This window comes from Lissotriton helveticus, chromosome 8 (assembly GCF_964261635.1).
Source record: "Lissotriton helveticus chromosome 8, aLisHel1.1, whole genome shotgun sequence".
NCBI classification, from domain to species: domain Eukaryota; kingdom Metazoa; phylum Chordata; class Amphibia; order Caudata; family Salamandridae; genus Lissotriton; species Lissotriton helveticus.
The window spans coordinates 436,829,247-436,856,279 of NC_136069.1; the positions used below are offsets into that span (position 1 = coordinate 436,829,247).

Consider the following 27,033-nt stretch of genomic DNA (forward strand, 5'->3'; position numbering starts at 1 on the left):
ACCCCCTGCAACATTGGAAATCTCACAAATGATGAGCTTACTATAAAAGAACAATAACGCTAGGGGCAGGCCCGCAATGTCTTATGTATGTGAATGCATTTCTCGTGTTCTCTTTTTCCTTGCAGGTAGTAACCGCACATGATGATTGAATAATTGATGTTTTTTCATTTATCGGTCATTACGTTTCTTATAGCATCACCACCTCAATCAATCAATCATTTGTAAAGCGCACTACATACCAGCGAGGGTCTCAAGGCCCAAGGGGGGGGGGATGCTACTGATTGAACAGCCAGGTCTTGAGTATCCTCCTGAAGGTCAGCAGGTCTTGGGTCCGTCGTAGGCTCAGTGGGAGGGTGTTCCATGTCTTGGCAGTGAGGTGGAAGAAGGATCTCCCACCAGTGGTTGTTCTTCGGATGCGCGGGACGGTGGAGAGTGAGAGATCGGCAGAGCGTAGCTGGCAGTTGGGGATGTAGAAGGAGAGCCGTATGTTGAGGTAGGCTGGGCCAGTCTTGTGCAGTGCCTTGTGTGCGTGGGTGAGGAGCTTGAAGGATATCCTCTTGTTGACGGGGAGCCAGTGAAGGTTTCTCAGGTGGGGGGTGATGTGGCCATGGCGTGGTACGTCGAGGATCAGTAATGCTGAGGCAATTTAGATGCGTTGTAGTCATTTGATGAGCTTGGTCGGGGTTCCTGAGCAGAGGGTGTTTCCATAGTCGAGTCTGCTGCTGACGAGGGCCTGGGTGACTGTCTTTCTTGTATCTGTCGGGATCCATCTGTAGATCTTGCGGGGCATGCGGAGGGTGTTGAAGCAGGAGGAGGAGACGGCGTTGACTTGCTTGGTCATTGAGAGCGTGGAGTCGATGATGATTCCCAGGTTGCGTGCGTGGTCGGTGGGTGTACAGGCTGCCCCCAGTGCCGTCTGCCACCAGGAGTCGTCCCAGGCTGAAGGGTTGGAGCCAAGGATGAGGCCGTCTTGTCCAAGTTCAGCTTTAGACGGCTGGCCTTCATCCAGTCCGCGATGGCCTTCATTCCTTCATGGAGGTTGGATTTGGAGCTGATGGGTCCTTGGTGAGGGAGAGGATCAGCTGAGTTTCGTCGGCGTAGGAGATTATGTGGAGGTCGTGCTGTCGGGCTACGTGTGCGAGCAGGGCCATGTAAATGTTGAACAGCGTCGGGCTGAGGGAGGATCCCTGGGGTACGCCGCAGATGATCTCGGAGGCTTTGGAACGGAATGGGGGAGGCGGACGCTCTGGGTTCTGCTGGAGAGGAAGGAGGTGGTCCAATCCAGAGCCTTGTCTCAGATCCCTGCGGCGTGGAGTGTGCGGTGGCAGACAGTGTCGAAGGCGGCAGAGAGGTCTAGGAGGATGAGTGCTGCGGTCTCGCCATTGTCCAGCAGGGTCCTGATGTCGTCGGTGGCGGCGATGAGGGCAGTCTCGGTGCTGTGGTTGCTGCGGAACCCTGACTGGGAAGGGTCCAGGATTCTGTTTTCTTTGAGGTATCGATTTAGCGGTCTGTGACGTTTTTCTCGATGACCTTGGCCGGGAAGGAGAGCGGAGAGATGGGCCGGAAGTTCTTGAGGTCTCTTGGGTTTTTTGAGTAGGGCGTTCATCTCGGCGTGTTTCCATATCTCTGGGTAGGTCGCGGTCTCGAGGGAGAGATTGATGGCGTTACGCAGGTGGGGTGCGATGGAGCTACTTGCTCTGTTGAATATGTGGTGCGGGAATGGGTCTGACGGAGAGCCGGAGTGGATTGTGCGTATGGTCTTGATGGGGTCATCGATGCTGACTTTGGCCCAGGCTAGCAGGGGGTCGTGGTTGATGGTTTGTGGAGGGCCTCATATTACACTGAATTCACCATCATTCATCTAAATCTGCCTCAATCAAATATTAGATGTCCAGAATCACCTCTGAGTGGACCCGCCACTTGTGGTCAGCCAGATGGTACAGACTCGTGCCGATACTCAAGGCTTCTCGGCAGGGAAGATGAGATCCCACTTGTTGACATAACACATTGCGGGTAAGTTGTCTGTTAAGATCTGGATAGAATGGCCATAAAGGGAGGGCAAGAAGAACCTCTGGACCAAACTGTTTAAGTAGGTTGATGTACTGAACTTGCTCTCCTGGACATTAAAGGCCTATAATCTTCAGTTCCTCTAGATGCCTACCACAACCCCAGGTGGATGTGTCAATCACTATCGTGGCCACAGTTCGTGGACTGCAAAAAAGACATTTCTTGCAATTCTCCCCTACCCACAACCAAAGCAAGTCCCTTGCACTGTTCTGGGAGAGTCCAATAGTGTTCAACCGATCACCCCCATGATAGAACCACTGCAGACACCAATAAAAAGTCATCATGTGTAAACATGAGTTTGTGACCAGTAGAATGCAGGAAGCAAGCAGACCTACCAGGTGTAGAACTGTCAGGAAATTAACACAAGCTACCTCCCGAAATATCAGAATCATATCCTGAATGTCTCTAGAGGAGGGACGGCTTTTGAAGATGTTATTTTCAATACTGCCCCTGTGAACAGGAAGTACTGAGAGGGCTCCAAGTGAGACTTAGGCAGGTTGATGGAAAATACCAGGTTGAATAGCAGAGATGCTCTGGTCTTCAAGAGATCTGACAATAGTTGTGGCCAATCTGCCAGGAGCAGCCAAACATCAAGGTACGGGAACACTAAGATCCCTTGCCTACACAGAGTTGCTGCAACCACTGCCATCACCTTTGTGAAGACAGGGGTTGCCAATGTTAGAATGAACAGACAGACTACAAACAGGCATTGGGTACCTTCTCTCAAAAGTACTCTTTTAAGAGGTCTGAAAAGCTAGGCACCATCATGTTCTCCATTTTTCACAAGGCTTGGGTGTACCTAGCAAGTAGGCATGTGTCTATTCATGGACAGAAGGACTAAATTGTTGTTAGAAATGGGATCCCTGGTTGGCCGAGGCTTGTGCCAAGGCCAGGCAGAAATCACCACTTCCAGTTAGGGTAGGGAAGTCACCCGCCAAGACAACCCCTGCTCACCCCCTTGGTAGCTTGGCACGAGCAGTCAGGCCTATCTCGGAGGTCATGTGTAAAGCATTTGCACACGCACCCCCAGCAACAACCTTCCGGGCCCCCCCCCACAAAAGGACTCCACTCAAGATATATATGAAAATAGCTTTTGTATTATAAAGGACACATAGGAACACATACCTTACAGGGTGCCAGAGGCACGGGCAGGATTTACAAGGGAAAATATACAGGACAGGGCCATGGGACCACTGCCAGGGATATGCACATGATGGAGTTGGCATTTAGAACATATAACAACTGGGAGTTTCCTCGAACTAGGACTAGAACACATAATCACCAGGAGCTTAGCATTAGAATACGTCACGCCCCGGGGTTTCATGGGACTAGCAATAGAACTCACTCTAACCAGTATCAACATACATGAGGCAAGGTGATACAGGAGGGAAGGAATGGCACGGTACATAACACCACCGACGTACCTGTAGAAAGGAAACACAGAATAACTCTCAAGAAGCAAAGTTAACATTAGCCAATACTTTCAACAGGCCAGCTGGCCTCCGGGGGCTAGGACGCCCAGAGTCTCAATGTTCAGGACAGGCTGTAAGCAGCCCAGCGCACACCTACACGTAGCAGCTGCCCACGAAGTGCTGGGCAGCTGGGGACCAAGGATGGGGCCAACACGTGGGAGCCTCACAGACTCGGAACAATGGGCTGGGGTGGAGCCTCTCAGGCTCAGGAGGAATGCGCCAAATGGGGGAGCCTCTTTGGGCTCGAGAAGCAAGGGCCACGTGGGAGCCATCTCGGGGCTCGAGAACAAAATGGTGGGCGGAGCCTTGCAGGCTCATAGGGACAAGGGCCATGTGGTGGAGCCTCTCGGGGCTCTGGACGTTGGGACGCGGTGGAGCCTCCTCGGGGCTCAGGGGCTGAGATACAGATGGAGCCTCTCGGGGCTCAGGGGCTGAGATACAGATGGAGCCTCTCGGGGCTCAGGGGCTGAGATACGGATGGAGCCTCTCGGGGCTCAGGGGCTGGGATACAGATGGAGCCTCTCGCGGCTCAGGGGCGGAAATACAGGTGGAGCCTCTCGGGCTCAAGAAATGATGCAGGGGGGCGAGCCTCGCAGGCACGCTAGGACACTGCCCTGGGGGGAGCCTCTCGGGGCTCAGGAGGCGAGGTATGGGCAGGCGGGGACCCGGCATCACTGGGGGCCCCACGGGCCTCGGGGCACAACAGAAGGATCATTGGAGGGGAGGGGCGGGCACCGGCAATGTGCCCCGATGCCCCTCCCCTTCGCTGCACTCACCGGCCGGTGGATGCGCCGGTCTCTCCTCGCTCTCCGGGGCTCCCTCTGACTCCTGGGGGCCCCGGGGGGAAGCGGCAGTCGTCTTGGGGGACGCAGGGGCGCGGAGTCGGCTCCCGCCGCTCCCTGCATTCTCGGCTCTCCTCTCGTCGCCTCCACAGCTCCCCGGGCCGCCTGCCAATCAGAGCGCGGCCCGGGCGGACGTCACCAGTACAGCCCGGGCCGGCCGCCAATCAGAGCGCGGCCCGGGGGAGGGCCTCACGCGGGGTTCCGGGCTGCGGCGTGAACACGGGGGAAATAACGAGGAGTGGGCTCCCTCGATAAAGACAGCGAGGGCGGGGGCAAGCGAGGTCGGCACTCGCTGGGGGCTCGGGCCCCCTCCCACGAACGGGCAAATGCCGGGTGGCACCGGCTTGTGGGATATCGCGCTCCCAGCGCTAGGAGCAGGAAGGCGGCGCCCCAAGGCGTTAGGACAGCAGGGAAGCGCTAGAAGCATGAATGAAGCGCCCCAAGGCGCTAGGATAGCAGGAGAGCGCTCCCAAGCGCTAGGAGCATGACTGAAGCACCCCAAGGCACTAGGAAAGCAGGAAAGCGCTCCCAAGCGCTAGGGCCATAGACAGCAGAGTCCAAAGGAAGTCCAGGATCCCAGTAGATCAGGAGCAGGGCAGGGCTCAGGGAGGCAAGCCTTTCCCCTGAGCCCAAGCAGCAGCATGCCCCTGGCAGGATGCCAGTCAGGACAAGCAGGAAAGAGAGAGAGAAGAGGGCCTATCCTCCTTTTATACATGAGATCCCTTTGTCTAAAAAGGGGCAGGCAGGATGAGAACCAGCTAGAACTGGTTATAAGGAATTTCTTGTTACTGGCCAGGCTAGGACACCAGACGCACCCCAGGTGGGTGGAGCCAGCATTGTGGGGGACAGCCCAGACCCATACAGGATACAGGCACAGCCCCTCCCTCACTTCAGCCAATCACGCGCCAGCATACTTACTGCACACACACACCGATGTCTAGAAGTGGCACTTCTCTTTTAGACACACACACGTCGCATACATCATCTTACAGCATTCAATCACACGAGTCCATACATACCAGACTCGAGCCTGTACCCCTCACGCACCAGGGACTATCAGGGACCCACACATTCCCCATGCATTCCTATGGAAGGGCAGTCCTCACCCATCTACACGCACTCAGAGTGGGAATCACCATCCCCAGGTCACATTTAACAAGCAAAACTTCAGGGGTGGACCCGCCACAAGGGCCCAGTCCAACACGACCCCCTTCCAGCCAAAACGCAGGGTAGGCCAATCACCACAGTGATGGACTTCCCTGCTTTGGGCGATAAAACATGGACGTGGGCCGGCACTTCCGGGACACCCTCCAGTTCTACGCCACGTTGATCTATAGAGGCACAAAGTCTGTAAAAGAAAGAGAAAAAAAAAAAGTAAAAAATAAAATAAAAACAAGGGTCCAACCAGGCTACCCCCCTGGCACGTCCTAGTTGACCCCGGCTAGGACCAGGCCCTAGGCCACCCAGATACCACTGGTCCATGCCAACCCGGAGTGGGGGGTGGTACCCCCTGGCCCACGACAGCCATTCTCCACTCCCCTTCATGTCGTTCCACTCTACCACTTTCTCTTCCACCTCGGGTCCGCACCCTCAGGCTGGCCAGAGGTCACGGGCAAGAAGGCCCCACCCTACCTCTACTTCTACTTCTGAGGTTCCACGCTCCCCCAGGAGAAGCACCCTCAGAACACGCTCTTCTACCAGTTTCGGAACTTCCTCCCTCCACTGGTCTACCACCTGGGAACTAAGTCACCGGATGCCCAGGGGTCAGACTCCCTCTGATCCCCTTCCAGTTCCGCACCTAACATTCATTCAGCACGATGAGCCGCGACAACGTCAGCAGGGCTCCAAGTTCAGCTCTCCCCAAGGCAAGCCGCGACTCAGTCAGCAGGGCTTCCTTGTCCGGGATACAACCTCACATTCACTTCAGCACGATGAGCCATGACAACGTCAGCAGGGCTCCAAGTTCAGCTCTCCCCAAGGCAAGCCGCGACTCAGTCAGCAGGGCTCCCTTGTCCGGGATACAACTTAACATTCACTTCAGCACGATGAGCCGCGACAACGTCAGCAGGGCTCCAAGTTCAGCTCTCCCCAAGGCAAGCCGCGACTCAGTCAGCAGGGCTCCCTTGTCCTGGATACAACTTAACATTCACTTCAGCACGATGAGCCGCGACAACGTCAGCAGGGCTCCAAGTTCAGCTCTCCCCAAGGCAAGCCGCGACTCAGTCAGCAGGGCTTCCTTGTCCGGGATACAACTTAACATTCATTCAGCAATGGGGACACCTGACGTATAAAACACATTCAGCGGTGTACGGAACACATGATGCATCAAACACATTCAGCGGGGAAGGTAGGACACCTGACGCATAAAACACATTCAGCGGTGTACGGAACACATGATGCATCAAACACATTCAGCGGGGTAGGTAGGATACAATTATCGTTGCTTCAGCAAGCTCCCCATCCCAGAGGACTTACACTCCATTATTCAGCAAGCTCCCCCTCTCAGAGAACTTACACTCCATTAATCAGCAAGCTCCCCCTCTCAGAGAACTTACACTCCGTTACTCAGCACACCTCAACATTCATCCACACACCCTCCCCCGGACTGGTGAGACAGTTTCCACCACCCCTGATTCCTCAACCTGACCCATGTGGCACAGGTACCATTACTCTAGGGAAGGGACAAGGACCACACATATTGGACACAATTTCGCTGCCACCACTGGATCCCACCCTTCTGGTGAATCCAGAAAACACATTGCACTCAGGGGGATGATCTACCCACCCGAGATAGGGACACTTAACTCACAGTGCACCAGAACCACATTTTTCATAAAAACAGATATTTTTAGCAACGTGCACCAGAACCACATTTTCCACCAGACAGACATTTTTAGCTAAGTGCACCAGAACTACATTTTCCACCAGAACAGACATTTTTAGCAAAGTGCACCAGAACTACATTTTCCACCAGAACAGACATTTTTAGCAAAGTGCACCAGAACTACATTTTCCACCAGAACAGACATTTTTAGCAAAGTGCACCAGAACTACATTTTCCACCAGAACAGACATTTTTAGCGAAGTGCACCAGAACTACATTTTCTACCAGAACAGACATTTTTAGCAAAGTGCACCAGAACTAAATTTTCCACCAGAACAGACATTTTTAGCAAAGTGCACCAATAGTTTCTTTTCTTTGCGACAATCTAAACTGCAGAGTGTTGTAGTGGGGCCGGTTATCACTGTGGTACTGCGCAAACACAAGTCCAAATCCCACCGTTAGCCAACAATGTTAGAAATGGGATCCCTGGTTGGCCGAGGCTTGTGCCAAGGCCAGGCAGAAATCACCACTTCCAGTTAGGGTAGGGAAGTCACCCGCCAAGACAACCCCTGCTCACCCCCTTGGTAGCTTGGCACGAGCAGTCAGGCCTATCTAGGAGGTCATGTGTAAAGCATTTGCGCACGCACCGCCAGCAACAACCTTCCGGGCCCCCCCCCACAAAAGGACTCCACACAAGATATATATGAAAATAGCTTTTGTATTAAAAAGGGCACATAGGAACACATACCTTACAGGGTGCCAGAGGCACGGGCAGGATTTACAAGGGAAAATATACAGGACAGGGCCATGGGACCACTGCCAGGGATATGCACATGATGGAGTTGGCATTTAGAACATATAACAACTGGGAGTTTCCTCGAACTAGGACTAGAACACATAATCACCAGGAGCTTAGCATTAGAATACGTCACGCCCCGGGGTTTCATGGGACTAGCAATAGAACTCACTCTAACCAGTATCAACATACATGAGGCAAGGTGATACAGGAGGGAAGGAATGGCACGGTACATAACACCACCGACGTACCTGTAGGAAGGAAACACAGAATAACTCTCAAGAAGCAAAGTTAACATTAGCCAATACTTTCAACAGGCCAGCTGGCCTCCGGGGGCTAGGACGCCCAGAGTCTCAATGTTCAGGACAGGCTGTAAGCAGCCCAGCGCACACCTACACGTAGCAGCTGCCCACGAAGTGCTGGGCAGCTGGGGACCAAGGATGGGGCCAACACGTGGGAGCCTCACAGACTCGGAACAATGGGCTAGGGTGGAGCCTCTCAGGCTCAGGAGGAATGCGCCAAATGGGGGAGCCTCTTTGGGCTCGAGAAGCAAGGGCCACGTGGGAGCCATCTCGGGGCTCGAGAACAAAATGTTGGGCGGAGCCTTGCAGGCTCATAGGGACAAGGGCCATGTGGTGGAGCCTCTCGGGGCTCTGGACGTTGGGACGCGGTGGAGCCTCCTCGGGGCTCAGGGGCTGAGATACAGATGGAGCCTCTCGGGGCTCAGGGGCTGAGACACCGATGGAGCCTCTCGGGGCTCAGGGGCTGGGATACAGATGGAGCCTCTCGGGGCTCAGGGGCGGAAATACAGGTGGAGCCTCTCGGGCTCGAGAAATGATGCAGGGGGGCGAGCCTCGCAGGCACGCTAGGACACTGCCCTGGGGGGAGCCTCTCGGGGCTCAGGAGGCGAGGTATGGGCAGGCGGGATCCCCCTCGGGGGACCCGGCATCACTGGGGGCCCCACGGGCCTCGGGCACAACAGAAGGATCATTGGAGGGGAGGGGCAGGCACCGGCAATGTGCCCCGACGCCCCTCCCCTTCGCTGCACTCACCGGCCGGTGGACGCGCCGGTCTCTCCTCGCTCTCCGGGGCTCCCTCTGACTCCTGGGGGCCCCGGGGGGAAGCGGCAGTCGTCTTGGGGGACGCAGGGGCGCGGAGTCGGCTCCCGCCGCTCCCTGCATTCTCGGCTCTCCTCTCGTCGCCTCCACAGCTCCCCGGGCCGCCTGCCAATCAGAGCGCGGCCGGGGCGGACGTAACCAGTACAGCCCGGGCCGGCCGCCAATCAGAGCGCGGCCCGGGGGAGGGCCTCACGCGGGGTCCCGGGCTGCGGCGTGAACACGGGGGAAATAACGAGGAGTGGGCTCCCTCGATAAAGACAGCGAGGGCGGGGGCAAGCGAGGTCGGCACTCGCTGGGGGCTCGGGCCCCCTCCCACGAACGGGCAAATGCCGGGTGGCACCGGCTTGTGGGATATCGCGCTCCCAGCGCTAGGAGCAGGAAGGCGGCGCCCCAAGGCGCTAGGACAGCAGGGAAGCGCTAGAAGCACGAATGAAGCGCCCCAAGGCGCTAGGATAGCAGGAGAGCGCTCCCAAGCGCTAGGAGCATGACTGAAGCGCCCCAAGGCGCTAGGATAGCAGGAAAGCGCTCCCAAGCGCTAGGGCCATAGATAGCAGAGTCCAAAGGAAGTCCAGGATCCCAGTAGATCAGGAGCAGGGCAGGGCTCAGGGAGGCAAGCCTTTCCCCTGAGCCCAAGCAGCAGCATGCCCCTGGCAGGATGCCAGTCAGGACAAGCAGGAAAGAGAGAGAGAAGAGGGCACACCCTCCTTTTATACATGAGATCCCTTTGTCTAAAAAGGGGCAGACAGGATGAGAACCAGCTAGAACTGGTTATAAGGAATTTCTTGTTACTGGCCAGGCTAGGACACCAGATGCACCCCAGGTGGGTGGAGCCAGCATTGTGGGGGACAGCCCAGACCCATACAGGATGCAGGCACAGCCCCTCCCTCACTTCAGCCAATCACGCGCCAGCATACTTACTGCACACACACACCGATGTCTAGAAGTGGCACTTCTCTTTTAGACACACACACGTCACATACATCATCTTACAGCATTCAATCACACGAGTCCATACATACCAGACTCGAGCCTGTACCCCTCACGCACCAGGGACTATCAGGGACCCACACATTCCCCATGCATTCCTATGGGAGGGCAGTCCTCACCCATCTACACGCACTCAGAGTGGGAATCACCATCCCCAGGTCACATTTAACAAGCAAAACTTCAGGGGTGGACCCGCCAGAAGGGCCCAGTCCAACAATTGTCATTAGAGAAAACTATCTTACTTACAGCCTCCAGCTTTCTGCACTCCCTTTCAGGGGGATTCTGCTTGGGGCATGATAAGGCCTGCACCAAAAAGTGGTGAGGGATTGGAAGACAGAAAAGATACCCCGGAGACGGACTGTAGTGGCAAGCAATGAGCCTGTTCACTGCCAGGGCATAAGAGGTTTTTTTACAAGCTGCCTTGATGCAATAAAAAACATTCATTTTGATGTTTCTGCAGCACTACATTATCATTTACTGTCTGTTTAACGGATGTTTGGAGTAGTTTAGCAGTATCTATTTCACTTATATTAACCACTGTTCTGTTAACCTTCATACTCCTAGAATGCTAAAGCAATATTTTGACATTTGAGGCAGTTCTCGCTTAAGCTTCATAACGGCCCCCCCCGCCAACGGTCTGGAGAAATTAGCAATAAGGCATTTCTTTTATAGTGGAAAAGTGCTCTGAAAAGTCTGCTTTTCAAAAGATGGCGCCAACAAACTTTTTGCAGTGCTCAGTTCACTCTATTAGCTTTCAGAAACAGATGCACTGGGGAAATCATTTTTACAAAAACAACAGTTGATGGACAGAATGCAAAACAATGTCATACATTCACCCCAGTACAGAGATCTGGGCCTAAATCCATCGTTTTTTTGCTCACCATGCCATTCCAGTTTGAACCCAGCCATATGTATATCAGTCTTGAACCTGTGCCGCATGTGAACAGTCCAGCCCGAACTCCCAAGCCAGGTCCTCCCTGGACTGGAAACAAGCATTCTAGGACCGGTTTTAGGCTTTCAGCCATCATCAGCCAGGATAGCTTGATTCCAGTGGCATGGAAAGCACAGGACTCACGTCTGAGCATACCCGTCCCACTCGGGGTGACAAATGCAAAAACAACAGTTGGTGGACAGAATGCAGAACAATGTCATGCATTCACCCCAGTACACAGATCTGGGCCTAAATCCATCGTTTCTTTGCTCAAAATGTCATTCCAGTTTGAAACCAGCCATATGCAAATCAGTCTTGACCCTGTGTTCCAAGGGAACAGTCCAGCCTGAACTGCCAAGCCAGGTCCTCCCTGACCTCTGACCCTGCTCGCAGGCAGGTCGCTCCCCACGCTGATGCATGGCTCTGCCTGCCTTGGCCTGCATTATTCCTCTGCGCCTAACTTGCTTTCTTGCCTAAACTTGTTTTTTTCCTCTGTGCCTAAACTTGTTTTTCTTGCCTAACTTGTTTTTCCTTCCTGTGCCCAGTTCTACCGCGCCCCCCTGCCGCTGTGTCCCTGCTGCCCCGCCCCCCTGCAATCCCATTCGCCACCCTGCTCCCGCCTCCCAGAAGCTCCTCATATGGAGGGCGCGCCGCTGGCGCGCCCACGGCAAGCCCGTCTACGACCGTCCGCGCCTGGACCACGCCCAGCGCCAGGACCGCGCCCTGCGCCAGGACCCCTGGCCTCGGCAAATGCCATGACACCCGCCTCCACTACGACTCCAGCACCCTCCGGGCACTCAACACAGGACGCCCACACACCCGCTTCCTGGCCGCCCCGAAGCGCACCCAAGGACCCTTCTCCTGCTGGAACTGCAGCTTCACCAGTATCCGGCCCACCAACCCACCTACTAAATAACCCAACTACCTCCGATGCATCCGTCTCAACACCCACTCCGCAAGCAAACACGCCGTTGAACTCTGGGACCTACTGGACTCCAACACCCCACACGTCGTCTTCCTGACGGAGACCTGGCTGATCCCCTGCTCTGCACCGGACATCGCCATAGCAGTCCCGGAAGCTTACAAGATCACCCGCAAGGACTGCACCAACGGAGTAGAAATCACCATCGTCCACAGGAACACTCTTAAAATCTCGACAAACAAAGACAACTCCCTCAGCACCGCCGAACACTTTCAATTCCAGATCCAAACCGACCCCAACACCACCCTCAGAGGAACTCTGATCTACAGACCCCCTGGACCCAGACCACAGTTCAGCGACTCTATTGCCGACTTCGTCAGCACACACGCCCTCGCCTTCAGGGACTACATCCTCCTCGGGACCTGAACTTCCACCTCGAGTACAACAACGACACCAACTCCTCCACCCTGATCGACAACCTCGCCAACCTCGGACTCAGACAACTCGTCACAACACCCACCCACTCGGCTGGCCACACGCTTGACCCCACCTTCACCGCAAGCCTCCACGTCTCCTTCAACCACACCACCGAACTCCACTGGACCGACCATCGCTGCATCCACTTCACCTTCAGGAAACCCACCACGCACCACCGCACTCAACAGATCCCCCGCTGCTGTTGGAAAAAAGTCACCGAAGACCAGTTAACCACCACCCTCGCCCGGAGCCAACTCGCAGACCGACCCAGACGCCGCCGCCCGCAACCTCAGACAGTTGATCGACAACTGCGCCAACACCCTTGCCCCGTTCAAGGAACCGTCCAACAGATACAACAGAAAGAAAGAAAGCTAGTTCTCTGAAGACCTCCAGACCTCCAAGCATACCTGCCGTAAGCTAGAGAAGAACTGGATCCGTGAACGAACACCGGAAAGCTACACAGCCCACAAGAACGCCACCCGCATACACCACCACCTCATCAGATCTGCCAAACGGGCCTCCTTCAAAGACCGAAGATCATCTCCTACGCCGATGACACCCAGTTGATCCTATCCCTCACCAAAGACCCCCTGACCTCCAAAACCAACCTCCACGAAGGAATGAAGGCTGTCGCCAAATGGATGAGAAACAGCCGACTGAAGTTGAATTCGGGCAAGACAGAGGTCCTCAAACTCGGATCAACGCCCTCGGCCTGGGATGACACATGGTGGCAGACCGCACTAGGAACTGCTCCAACGCCCACCGACCACGCACGCAACCTAGGGGTCATCCTCGACTCGACCCTCTCCATGACGAAGCAGGTCAGCGCTGTCTCTTCCTCCTGCTTCAACACCCTCCGCATGCTCCACTGGATCTGCAAGTGGATCTCCACCGAAACATGAAGGACGGTCACCCAGGACCTCGTCAGCAGCAGACTGGACTACGGAAACGCCCTCTACGTAGGAGCCTCGACCAAACTCCTGAAACGGCTCCAACGCATCCAGAAGGCCTCCGCACGCCTGATCCTCGACATCCCTCGCTGCAGTCACATCACACCCCACCTGAGAGACCTGCACTGGCTCCCCGTCAACAAGAGGATAACCTTCAAACTCCTCACCCACGCACACCAGGCACTCCACAACACCGGTCCAGCTTATCTCAACAGCCGACTCAGCTTCTACACCCCCATCCGCCAGCTGCGCTCCCCTGACCACACCCTCGCCACTGTCCCCCGTATCCGAAGAGTGACCGCCGACAGCAGATCATTCTCCCACCTCGCCGCCAAGACATGGAACACCCTCCCCATCCGCCTACAGCAGACCCAAGACCTACTGCCCTTCAGAAGACTCAAGACCTGGCTTTTCGAACAGTAGCAGCATTCCCCCTCCCCTCAGCGTCTTGAGACCCTCACGGGTAAGTAGTGCGCTTTACGAATGATTGGTTGATTGATTGATTGACTGGAAACAAGCATCCTAGGACCGGTTTCGGGATTTCAGCCCTCATCAGCCAAGATAGCTTGATTCCAGTGGCATGGAGAGCACGGGACTCAAGTCTGAGCATACCTGTCCCACTCGGGGTGACAAATGCAAAAACAACAGTTAATGGACAGAATGCAGAACAATGTCATACATTCACCCCAGTACAGAGATCTGGGACCTTGCTCACTTTGCCACTGGATTCAAGCTGGCCTGGCTGATGACGGCTGATTAGCCAGAAACCGGTCCCAGGATGCTTGTTTCTGGTTCAAGGAAGACAAGGCTTGGCAGTTCGGGCTGGACTGTTCTCATGAGGCACAGGGTCAGACTGATTTGCATATGGCCATGTCTGAACTGGGGTGGCGGAGTGAGCTAAAGAATGATGATGGATTAAACCCAGATCAGTTGACTGGGGGTGAGTGCTTGCAAATTTCAACACTCCGTCCATCATCCCCTTTGGAAATCATTTTTACACCATTGTTTTTTTGCAGTTTGACAAATTGGCCTACATTTCCTACAAATCCGCAAAAAATCAGAAGAAAGGGTGAAAAAACCATAGCTAAACGCAGAGAGCTATAAATTTTTGTAAAGTAGACAACATTTTAAATTCAGCAAGGGGTGTTTGTGTAGATCGCTCAAGTTTTTACTCAAAAAATTGACAGGTAAAATAAGAAAATAGTGGAGGCAAGTCAGTAAAAGTGTAACCGGCTACAAGATTTCCACCTATTGCTTTGCACACAAAAGGCAGATCTACAAAGTCATTTAATGTTTTGCACACCAAAAAAGCCTTTCGGTTACGGAGATTTACAGTTGATAGATTTACCAAAAACTCACAATACCCACAGCCAATAACCAAGTCAGGGCTTATGATGAATTTTGATTCTGTACTGACTATGCATCACTTGATAATGAATAATCTATGAATTAAAAGTGGCATGAAGGACAGCTATACGTTTTTGTACACACAAAACTCAGTTTAGGGAGAAGGTCTCTTGAATCTCTCCGAATTTATTTTTCTGTACCATAACGGCAGTTGATTCTGAGGGCACTTAACCCCTTCCGCGCTAATGACAAAGCCAGCTCGTCATGGGCGTTACCTGCGCTACGCGGATGACGAGCTGGCCTGGTCATAAACAGCGCATTTTTTAAATTCCAGCGCACAGCGGGAAAACGCAGTAGCGCGGTAGCGGTTAAAATGTGTTTCTTGTGGATACTCTCTAACAACAGGAAGTCTGAAACTTAGACATATTCCTCAGATAACAAAACATTTCCTGTTACAGGAAATATCCGATTATCCTCCATTGCCACACTTCTCCAGACCAAAATGGTACCTGACACGCACAGGTAGGTCTCTTGTTTAGGACAGGAAAGGCTCCAAAATACAATGTGGAAAAAAATTCAGGAATATGATAGGGACAGAAAAAAATCCTACAATCAAGCAATCCCACGCTTGTGTGGGTGAGCCTCTTACCCGCATCAGGCCCCAAAATTCAACAAGGAAACAAAGATTTTTTTGCTTGGAGTTTCAATTATTCTGGGGACGTGGGTAGTTGGGCTCTGGGTCGTCCAGAAACCAGGGAAACCTATCCACCCTAGACATTTCGGAGAACTAGACACATGGGAAGAGCAATAATACTTTGCAAATGTCAACTTCAGGGTAATTACAAACAAACTTTCCTCGCATTTCTGTGAGGAAAAGTTACAGAATCTGCTGGGATTGACAACAAGTCTACCACCATGCATTCCACACTCCTCTCTATAAAAATTGCACCCCACATATGTGGCTGAGCTTATTGTTTGGAAGAGAGAAGTCAGTAAATGCAACGAGAAAACCTCACGTGTTTTTGCTCAGAATTTCAATCATTTAGAGATGTTGGTATCGGGTCGGCTGGCATCCAGCATAACCTACAAACTCAGACATTTATGAAAACTAGGCACCTGTGGGACACAAGGGTGGTGTGGATTATGTGGACACCACTACTTTTTCTTACCAAGAATACCCTGTAAAAGTCAAACTTTTTTTTTTAAACTGTAGTGTATTGATTTTTTACGAACAAACATACATACAGGTCATGTTGGCAAATCCGGAAGAGAATCTTCAGCAGACATAAATTAACAAGCATTTGCGATGCAATAGGTCTCGCATTAGGAAATTTTGAGCTATTGGTATTGTAAATGATATTTTTTTTATTTCTGTGTTGGTTTTGAAAATAGCTAAATTAATAGCTTTGTCATTTATAATGCCAATAGTTATAACTTTCGCAAATGTGACACCTATAGCATTTGTAATGCAATATGTTGTATTTACGTGACTTAGATGTATTGCTATTACAAATAACAATGGCTTTTAATTTTTTTAATAATTAATACTTAAATAAAAGTTATTGTAATTTATAATAGCAATAGCTTAAACTTTTGTAAATAACTTTTGTGAAGATTGTGTTAAGTGTATTTTATTGTGACGAAAATCCAAGAACATAAGTGAAATATTAACATATTTTTGTGACATTTGTAATAAAGTTTGAGACATTGAGAGAACATATTTGAACCAGTTGTTGTTGAATGGTTGCACAGATTGGTGCTGTGGTGCCCCTGAGTGGTGGTGCTGAGTGAGGGCGATAGATAGAGGGAGGGCGATAGATAGATAGAGTGAGGGCGATAGACAGATAGAGTGAGGGCGATAGATAGATAGAGTGAGGGCGATAGATAGATAGATAGTTAGATAGATAGATAGATAGATAGATAGATAGATAGATAGATAGATAGAAAGTGCCTATGAATAAACCCATCAAAAACATACAAACCTAATAAACAAAAATGCCTGATTATTGAAAAGGAATAGACCAAGATATTAGATTTGTGCAAATACAATAAACAGAAGCAGTGAAGGGGCAGGAGAGAGTGAGACGGAAATAGAGGAAGAGTGGAGAGGCCAAGACAGGGAAGGGGCAGGAGAGAGTGAGACAGAAATAGAGAAAGAGTGGAGAGGTCAAGACAGTGGAGAGGCAGGAGAGAGTGAGACGGAAACAGAGGAAGAGTGGAGAGGCAAAGACAGGGAAGGGGCAGGAGAGAGTGAGACAGAAATAGAGGAAGAGTGGAGAGGCCAAGACAGGGAAGGGGCAGTGTTAGGATGCCAGAGTGGGGTTAGTCCTTTTTTAGTGACCATGGAATGCCAACACATGATCTACCAGGAAAGGGATAAAGGTCTGTCCTACCTTTGTTTCCCTGCTAGTTATTGCTTTTGTGTGGGTTCCTGGTTCCTGGTTGACGTTTGCTGATTCAAGTACTCCCTAAGTACTTTCCTGTATTCCTCACGGGCTCGTGGGGATTAGTGTTTTCCCTAGGAGTGTTTGTCTTTTTGCCCTGTTACTTTCCCTTTTCCGTTTTTTCCTTTCCCTAGTTTAGTCAGTGAGGGATTCCTGCCCGAGTTTATATGTCCTGGCGGTTATCTGGCACTCATTTTTGGAGGCTAGGGGGACGATAGGGGCTCCTATTGACCTCCTTTGAACTGGAGCCTTCGTTTTGTTTTCATAGCGGTGACGTTGGTAGGAGACGCGGTCAATCGCGGGGCCTTTTGCTTCGTTATGAGCGCTCCTTTTGTTTAACCGCTTTACCTCGTTATGCAGATGTGACGTATTTTAGGGTCATTCCGCGAGTGCCGAGATAGCCGGTTTACTGTTTCTATTCCCTTCCCTGGAATCGCCTGTTGTCCTCGATAACTAACATAGGGTTTTTTTTGGGCTCGTGATATTACTGAGCAATTCCCTTTTTTCCCCTGATGTTTATGTTTTTGAATGAGGGACACCAAAAATCGCTGGAAGTCTTTCCCTGAGTCCAAGAGAGCTATCTTGGATTTGTTATCATTTGCTGCCCGGTGTCTCCACGAGGCGAAACCTGCACCCTCCACTGGTAAGCGGTTGTGATTGTGGTGGCAGGACATGGTCTTTGGTCTTGGGGTATTTGGGACTACTTTGACTATTACTTATATGGTGAAGTGTATTTCCTTTTTCTGTGTACATAGGTGCAGAAGCGTGGAGGAGGGAGCAGTGCCCTTTTATTCTACCAGAGGGTGGAAGACTTGGTGTCTCCTCAAATACCACCCTCTTTCCAGGTCCATTGGCACACTCATAGTTATTAGTCTATGAAGTGGCATATGGGCAGGGAGAGTGGATTGGTGCATACTTCGTTCCTGCAGTGCATGGGCTGAGTGGGCGGAACCTGACAGGGAGGAGAGAGTGAGACAGAAATAGAGGAAGAGTGGAGAGGCCAAGACAGAGAAGGGGCAGGAGAGAGTGAGACAGAAATAGAGGAAGAGTGGAGAGGCCAAGACAGGGAAGGGGCAGGAGAGAATGAGACAGAAATAGAGGAAGAGTGGAGAGGCCAAGACAGTGAAGGGGCAGGAGAGAGTGAGACAGAAATAGAGGAAGAGTGGAGAAGCCAAGACAGTGAAGGTGCAGGAGAGAGTGAGACAGAAATAGAAATAGAGGAAGAGTGGAGAGGCCAAGACAGTGAAGGGGCAGGAGAGAGTGAGACAAAAATAGAGGAAGAGTGGAGAGGCCAAGACAGTGAAGGGGTAGGAGAGGGTGAGACAGAAACGAAAGGCACATGGCGAATTGCGAACAAATGTGAACATTAACAATGCAAAAATACAACAAAGCAAGGCGAAGTTGTGGTGTGCATGGACCTACACTGCATGCAGCTCTGCCGCACCCAGGAATACCCTCGCCCAAAGAACAAACTGCAGGAAGAAGCTGCCTCAGCCATGTCTGGAGGATGTAAGAAGGGGTCGACAGAAGGCCATTCCTGGCGAGGCAGCCATTGTTCCAGTGTCGTCCCCTTTACATGGTCAGTAGGAGCAAGTGGGAGGAGGGAGTGGGAGAGGGGTGTGAGATAGATCAAAGACTTTACTGTGATCAGTGGCCGCAGGCTGCCAGTGGGAGGGAACGAGCATATGACGAGCGGCGGGGGAGTCTGGTGCGAGGCGTGGGGGGCAGGGGAGGGGGAGCAGGCATATGGGGTGTGAGTGAGGCCAAGCGCGCGGCTGGGGAAGCTTTTACGCTTCAGTACACAACATGCATTGTAGGAAATCCGGCTTGTTCAAGAGAGTTTGGTCACATGTAATAGGTTTCGAGCAATACATTGCTCGACCTAAAAACGTGTGCAGTCCAACCATATCTGCATTACAGACAAGGAATAAACATATATCCTGTAAAAGTAAAACTTGAGCTAAAATTGTAGACTTTCCTCACAATTTTGCGAGCGAACATCCTTGAATGAGCAGGAATTGATAAACGTACCACCACCCACTCATCCCACAGATCTCACAATAAAAGCTGTACCATTTCTAAGAGTAGGCCTGTGACCCCTCACAGGAAAAGCCTCTATAGTATACTGTGGATCCATGTTTAGAATTTCAATCAATCTTGGAATGTGGGTTGCTGAATTATTTGGACCCAGATTCAGCAGACACCCATCGAAACCTAACAATCCTAGACATTTCTGAAAATAGGATAACCAGGAAGCTAAGGGTGGCTTCTTCTGACCCATAATACAGTGCAAATGTCAACATAAGGGTTAAAAGGGTTTTTTTTCTTCACATTTCTGAGAGGTAAAGTTCTGCGGAAATCCACAAAGGGGATCCCAGCTAGCATTCCCACACTTACTGCATGCATCTCTCATAAAAATTGAGAAAAAGTCTTTAGCGTTATCCTAATTTCCACTTGTGTTTGGCATTCTGGGTAAGAAAACTGGTTTGGATCCACAACAAATTGGACTCCAATGGGTTTCTAGTTTTAAGACATGCCTTCGGGTTGCTAGGGTTCCCTAGGTGCAGGCCAACCAAATTCCGAAAATGGAATCTGAGAGGAAATTGTATTTGTAGGCTTTCCTTTAATGTTTGAAGAGAAATCTAGATAAGAAAATTGGTTCCAGCTCATAGAAGCCACATCAACCTACACACCCCATGGCCTCTAGTTTTCAGAAATTCTTAGAGTTCTCTTGAATCTATGAAAACCAACCAACCCCAGAATGCCCTTCAAATGACAAAGTTTGGAAAAAATAATCAAATTCCTTCCCATGTCTATGATGGAAAGTTCAGAAATTCAGAAGAACAGCAAAACACCATCAAGCATTCCCAATAAAAAACCATAACCCAGATGTAATTATGAGCCTACCACATAAGTCAGGAAAGGCCCAAGAATGTGACCTTAGAATAGCCTCAAAAGCACATATGGAATATGGACTGCTGTTATGTTTGGCCTGGCACTGAAAGGCAGTCAGGAAATCCCACCAACCTCAGACATTCCTCAAAACTACACACCCATGCAAGTCAAGTATGGTGCTGCCTGCATGGTTCTTACCACTTTTTCACACCCAGAAAATAGTTTAAAATAAATAGTATATCTTAATTTCTAAGGGCTATGACTGCAGTATTTGCCCTCAGAGTCCACTAGTACTCTGGGAACTCTACCAGCTGGGGGCATTTTTAAGAATCAGAGAAAATTAGAAATCCGGGATGGTGTCAGTTGCATGTATCCCACAACACCTTTTCCCGGCCAGAAAGTCCGCCAAATATGAAAGTAGGTTTAATAAACTTCCTCAGGGGGACAGATGCAGTATTTGGGCTTAAGGTCAACTGACAAAGAAGGAATCCTAAAAAAAAACCTGGTAATATCTGAAAATTAGGGACCAACGAGATGATGTAAATTGTATGATCCTATCCCTTTTTTCAACATGAACTGCCATGCACATTTCAAATTGAGGGTGAAGCAACTATTTTTCCTCAAATGTATATGACAGAAAACTTAACTTCCTGACAGTGGCAAAAATTCTCCCAGCCTGGGTTCCTACACTTGTCGTGATAAAAAGCGTACCCCACGTGTTGATGGGCTTATCATACTGAACAGAAATGGGCCAAAACTGGTAACATAAGAAATCAAAATTGATTCAATGTATTTGCGTAGTCACAGCTTCGGACTGTTGCTATCACGTGTGAGATCAGTGAGGCACTGTATTTATCTGGATAACATAGGGGACATTGGATGGTTGTATTTTTGGTACTGGCAACTTTAAAGTTCTTTATTTTTCTGGAAAATAAATAGGAAGGAATTCTACTCTTTTCGCTCCAACTTTAAGTTTGCAAAGCATTCAGGGTAGGAGAATGTGATGTGATACATGCACGTCAAATAGCCCCAGATGCCTAACAGGCAGAATGGAGGTATACCCCAAGCCCTCCCCCAGGAGGCCGAAATACTGTGTTTGACCCATCTTGGGTGCTGAGGACTGATGTAGGACTAACTGTCCACACAACACCATTTTTTGTGTAACCATTCTCTCTAGTGTCTAGTGGGCTTTCTGTGACCTTGGAGTGGCAGAATGGAGGAAATCTGCCCGAAGAGGCGCAGAAAGACTATGTGGGCATTGAGTGGATGGATCGGGATATGGTTCAATACCCGAAAGGTCGACCTCCCATCATTTTAATTTCTATATTTACAGTAGAAAGCAGTATAGTGGGCTTTCTGCATCTAATAATAATAATAATAACATGAGGGCTAATACCTCAGTGGGAAGGAAGCCTGTGTTGCCCTCCTGGTTGTGGGTGATGTGGCCTCAACTAGGACTGACCACCACGCCACTATTTTTAGTGAGCCTTATGCCTTCATTGGGGGGTGGTAGGGATGTTGGGGGGATACTGGAGGTAAACCTCCCAATCTACCCACCACAGAGAGCGGGGAATGGGAGGGAGTTTGGAGAAAGACTGTGTAATCAGTGGGTGATGGGTGTGGAAGGCCCAGTCTCAAGATGGGATTTCTGGCCCAGGCGGTGGGAGCCTGGAGGGAAATCTCCAAATCTCCTAAAAAGATGAGCGGAAAGACTGTGGATACTGTGTGGTGGGGGAATTGATAGCCCATGTGGTCAGGAGGGGGCTCACCCCATTCTATAGTGCTGGCAGTTTACTAGGTTGGATTCCTAAATCCTGCGGTGATTATTGATCATGAATTCAGTCAGTAGGGGACGGGGAGAATCACCCCTTACAAATGGTACTTCTCGTGTGCAGATTGGTGTTTGGAGAGCTGAGCTGTGCCCATGAGCACAGAATACGAAGAAAGCAGCTGAAAAAAATGTATTCTGGCTGGGTTCACCATGGGTGTGGATCATGATTATAATCCACCCGCCCCCCCAAAAAAAGTTCAAAATGGTAGAGATGCTCTTCCCAAGCAAACAGAGGTGAAGGCCACTAGAGGGAACCTCTCTGGTGTGAGGGAAGCTCTCTGGTGCAAGAGTTTCTGAATCCAAGGTGGTAAGACTCGATGACCTTGTCAACAGTACATTCAGAGCAGCGCTGTATAGGAGATCATCTTGTCTATAGCAATTTAGGGGTTAACAAATTGTGCTTGTATAAAAACAGGATGGTTACAAACAGTGATAAACAAATAAATATATACGAAATGAAACCATTAATAATTTACCAGCATCGTTGCCAACCAAAATACTGAGTGGGTCCACATCCATCTTAAGAGCCATTGGGCCTCTCTCTGGTGGTTGTGTTTTTTCCTGTTTTATATTTTCTTTAAAGGTAGCTGCATGGTTGTCTTTGGGCAAGTTCTCATTGTTTTCGAACTTTTTCCTGAAGCCACCTCGATTTTTCTTGTGAAATCTTCCCTGCTGTTTATTCTCATTAGATTGACTACGAGGACCATTCTGCATCCCTTTCATCTTTCTGTAAGTAAAACATCTAGGGCTTAGATAATAACAACAGCCTTCGTGCTTAAGACTTCTTTCAAAAAAGCACATACAACAACAGTAATTCAAGTCAAATGTTATTCTGAACAATGATGAGGATTTTGGGGCAAATATGTACAGAGTCTACCCATATTGCCAATAGGGCCTAACTGTTGACTTTGGACTGATTTAGCGTTTAGAGGACAATTGTTCGTCATTCATGGTGATGGAGTAAATCACTATCACCCTGACGGACATCCAACCCATCCCCAAAGCTTTCAGAATAAGGAGCTACAAAGAAATAGAAGTAGAGATAAAGATGGAGAGAAACAGAGAGAAAAAAGAGCGAGGAGCACAAAGAATCATACATTTGAAAAAAAACACACAAAAAATGTACTTAATTCTGTCATACAGTCTGGAGTTGTCCAGTCAGGTCATTCCATCATTCTGAGTAAGTGTAACAAGAGCCATGTCAAAGGCATTGGGCTGGCATGTGCCCGGTCACCCCAAATCAGCTACCATCTACGTTTGAAGAGTGAGGGGGCCTGACCTAGAGTATGGTGAACAGTTGGTGTGTCTGTCAGGGCAAGAGAGTACATATCTCTGTTATATTAATGAACATCCCGTCTTCCAAATCTAGTGATGTCCCTGAACCTATGGATATTTCTTAACAATGGCAGGGCCTGCTAATGAACAAGTTACTTACCTTCGGTAACGATATATCTGTAAGAAACAGTAGTTAGTATTAGATTCCTTACCTTAGAATATCCCCAGGCGTCAGTCTGGATCCGGAAACTTTTGCGTAGCAGTACCCCTGCGCGTCGGTAGGCGTCGTCTGCAGGCGTCCCCTGCGGCTCCGCGTCGTTGGCGTCGTGCGCCGTGATGACGTCGCTGGAGTATATAGACGCCGCCTCCGCGCGCTGACGTCAGTTCTTTGCACACAGCTTTTCCGCGCCAGAACACGCAGAGCCATGTGAGAACTAACACTGGTGCCATTTGAAACTAGGGCCCTGAAAGGGATGTCCTTAACCCTAGGTATCAGTTCGCAGAACGGGGAGGATGGGCGGGGCGGTAAGGAATCTAATACTAACTACTGTTTCTTACAGATATATCGTTACCGAAGGTAAGTAACTTGTTCATCTGAAAGAAACAGGTTAGTATTAGATTCCTTACCTTAGAATAGATACCCCAGCAATACCAACCCCGGAGGTGGGTCTGCGAACCAATACAACCTACACCAGAAAGTCCTGGAGGACCGAACGGCCAAAGAAGCCGTCCCTCCGGACTTGACTGTCCAGGCAGTAGTGCCTCGCAAAGGTGTGCAGCGAGGCCCACGTAGCCGCCTGGCAAATGTCCTGCAAGGGGACTCCCCGGCCCAGGGCAGTAGAAGCCGCCGTAGCCCGAGTGGAATGGGCCCTCAGCCCAACAGGAGGCTCCTTCCGAGCCACAGAGTAGCATGCTTTGATGCACAGGACGACCCACCGAGAGATGGTCCGCTTCTGTACCGCCCTTCCCTTCTTCTCACCCACGTAGCCAACAAACAGTTGGTCATCCACCCGGAACTGGCGTGTGCGATCCATGTAAAATGAAAGCGCACGTTTTGGGTCCAGACGATGGAGCCGCTCTTCATCCTTTGAAGGATGCGGAGGCGGGAAGAAGGAGGGCAAGGTGATGGACTGCCCAATGTGAAAAGCAGAGACTACCTTGGGCAGGAAAGAAGGTCTAGTCCGAAGAACCACCTTGTCAGGATGAACAGACAAGAAAGGAGGTGTAACAGAAAGAGCCTGGAGCTCACTCACTCTCCTGGCAGAGGTGATGGCCACCAGGAAGGCCGTCTTTAAAGTGAGAAGACGGAGAGGACAGGAATGAAGGGGCTCAAAGGGAGCGCACATCAGGAATGTCAGAACCAGGTTCAAGTCCCACTGAGGCATCACGAACGCAGTAGGAGGATACATGTGCGTGATGCCCTTCAAGAATCTTAACACAATAGGGGACTTGAATAAAGATGGCTGATCAGGTAGCCTCAAGAAGGCGGAAAGGGCAGAAACATAGCCCTTGATAGTGCCCAGAGCAGAGCCCTGCTGGGCAAGGGAAAGAAGGAAGAGGAGAACCTCAGACAGAGGGGCAGAAAGGGGATCCACAGCCTTTGCTGCGCACCATGCCACAAATCTGTTCCACCGGCAGGCGTATACCGACTTTGTGGAGGGACGCCTGGCTGCCAGAATTACATCACAGACTTCAGGAGGCAAGTCAAATGGCCTCAACTGTCGCCGCTCAATCTCCAAGCATGGAGGTGGAGACTGGACAGGTTCGGGTGGAGGACCGTCCCCTGCTGCTGCGACAGAAGGTCCTCCTGAAGGGGCAGGCGGATCGAGGGACCGACTGTCATGCTGAGTAGCTCGGGATACCAGTATCTTCGAGCCCAGTCCGGAGCCACAAGGATAACTTGGGCCCGGTCGCACTCTGGGCAGAAGTGGTATAGGCGGAAAGGCGTACAACAGACCGCAACTCCACTCGCGCCGTCTTGGAAACTCCAACGCGCAGAACTGATGACATTGCGCGTTCTCTTCTGTGGCGAATAGATCTAACCAAGGCTCTCCCCATTGCTGAAAGAGGCCTCTCGCCACGTCCGAGTTCAGACGCCATTCGTGATCCACCGAGCACCGACGGCTGAGTTCGTCCGCCCTGGCGTTCAGAGAACCTGCCAGGTGTTGAACCGTCAGAGTCACGCCCTGACGTTCCAGCCATTGCCAGAGACGCAGAGCCTCCTGGCAAAGGGTCCACGACCCCACACCGCCCTGTTTGTTGCAGTACCACATGGCGGTGGTGTTGTCCGTGAACACCTGCACCACACTCCCGTTGACAAAGGGGAGGAATGCCTTCAGTGCTAGGCGAATCGCCCGCAGCTCCAACAGGTTGATATGGAGCCGGGACTCCGCCGGAGACCAGATGCCTCTGATCTCCGCCTCTCCCAAGTGGCCACCCCAGCCCTGGAGGGACGCGTCCGTCACAATCACGTGCTCCGGTTGGGGAAGGGAGAGGGATCTGCCTCTGACCCAATCGCGGTCCGTAAGCCACCACTGCAACTGTCTCGCAGTGCCCTCCGAGATCAGGACATGGTCGGATAGGTTGCCCTGATGCTGGGCCCACTGAAACTTCAGGTCCCACTGCAGAGCCCACATCCGCCACCTGGCGTGATGCACCAGTAGGATGCAGGAGGCCATCAGCCCCAGAAGCCGCAGCGTCAACCTGACCGAAACCCGGGATAACGGCTGAAAGATGGAATCAGAGCCTGAATATCCCGGACCCGCCGTTCCGGAGGATAAACCAGAAACTGCGCCGAGTCGAGAACCGCTCCGATGAAAAGGAGCTTTTGAGAGGGACACAGGTGTGATTTCGGCACATTGATGGAAAACCCCAGCTCGTGCAGGAGGTCTGCCGTCATCTGAAGGTGGCGGACGACTGTTTGGGGCGAGCCCGCCTTCAACAACCAGTCGTCGAGGTAGGGGAAGACTGAAACCCCTAACCGGCGCAGATGAGCTGCGACCACCGCCATCACTTTCGTGAACACCCGTGGGGCGCTGGTAAGGCCGAATGGGAGCACGATAAACTGAAAGTGCTCCTGGCCTACCGTGAACCGCAGGTAACGCCGGTGGGCCGGCAGGACGGGGATGTGAAAATACGCATCCTGCAAGTCCAACGCTACCATCCAGTCTTGTGGGTCTAGAGCAGCCAAGACCTGAGCCAAAGTCAACATCTTGAACTTCTCCTTCCGGAGGAAGCCGTTGACGTTCCGTAGGTCCAAGATAGGACGCAGGCCTCCTTTGTCCTTCTTGGGCACCAGAAAGTAGTGGGAGTAGCAACCACACCCTACTTCTGGCCCAGGAACGCGCTCGATGGCCCCCTTGGCCAAGAGGGCCGTAACTTCCTCCTGCAGAAGTGTCAAGTGGTCCCCCGACACACGGTGGTTCTGCGGTGGCATGGCTGGAGGAGTGGACTCGAAGGGGAGGGAGTAGCCCCTTCGGACGAGCTGCAGCACCCACCTGTCCGATGTAATCGCGCGCCAGCGGGAGTGGTGATGGCGAACCCTGCCACCCACTGGCGTCACGTGAGCCCGAAAGCTCGGACTAGGAAGGCTTGGATGCAGCAGCGGGGGGAGGTGTGGACTGACCTCGCCGCTGCCCTCTACCGCCACCACGGCGGAAACCACGGCCGCCACCGCGCTGGGGAGCGTTCTGCGGCGCGTGGCTGGCAGCACGTGTGGGACCGCCCCTTCCTTGGCCACGAAAGGGGCGAAACGAACCCGTCTGCTGGCGCTGGGTCGAAAGACCCAAGGACTTGGCCGTGACCCTGGAGTCCTTGAAGCGCTCCAGCGCGTGGTCCGCCTTGTCACCAAACAGG

The 27,033-nt window shown here is 51.5% G+C and overlaps 1 protein-coding gene across 1 annotated transcript in view; it reads right to left on the bottom strand.

The window, feature by feature from the left end:
• Nucleotides 1-27,033, bottom strand: part of NUFIP1 (nuclear FMR1 interacting protein 1) — a 246,545-nt gene that overhangs the window by 49,161 nt on the left and 170,351 nt on the right. Inside the window, 1 exon segment of the mRNA XM_078657307.1 lies at nucleotides 22,380-22,630. Coding sequence (XP_078513433.1) covers nucleotides 22,380-22,630 — 251 coding nt within the window.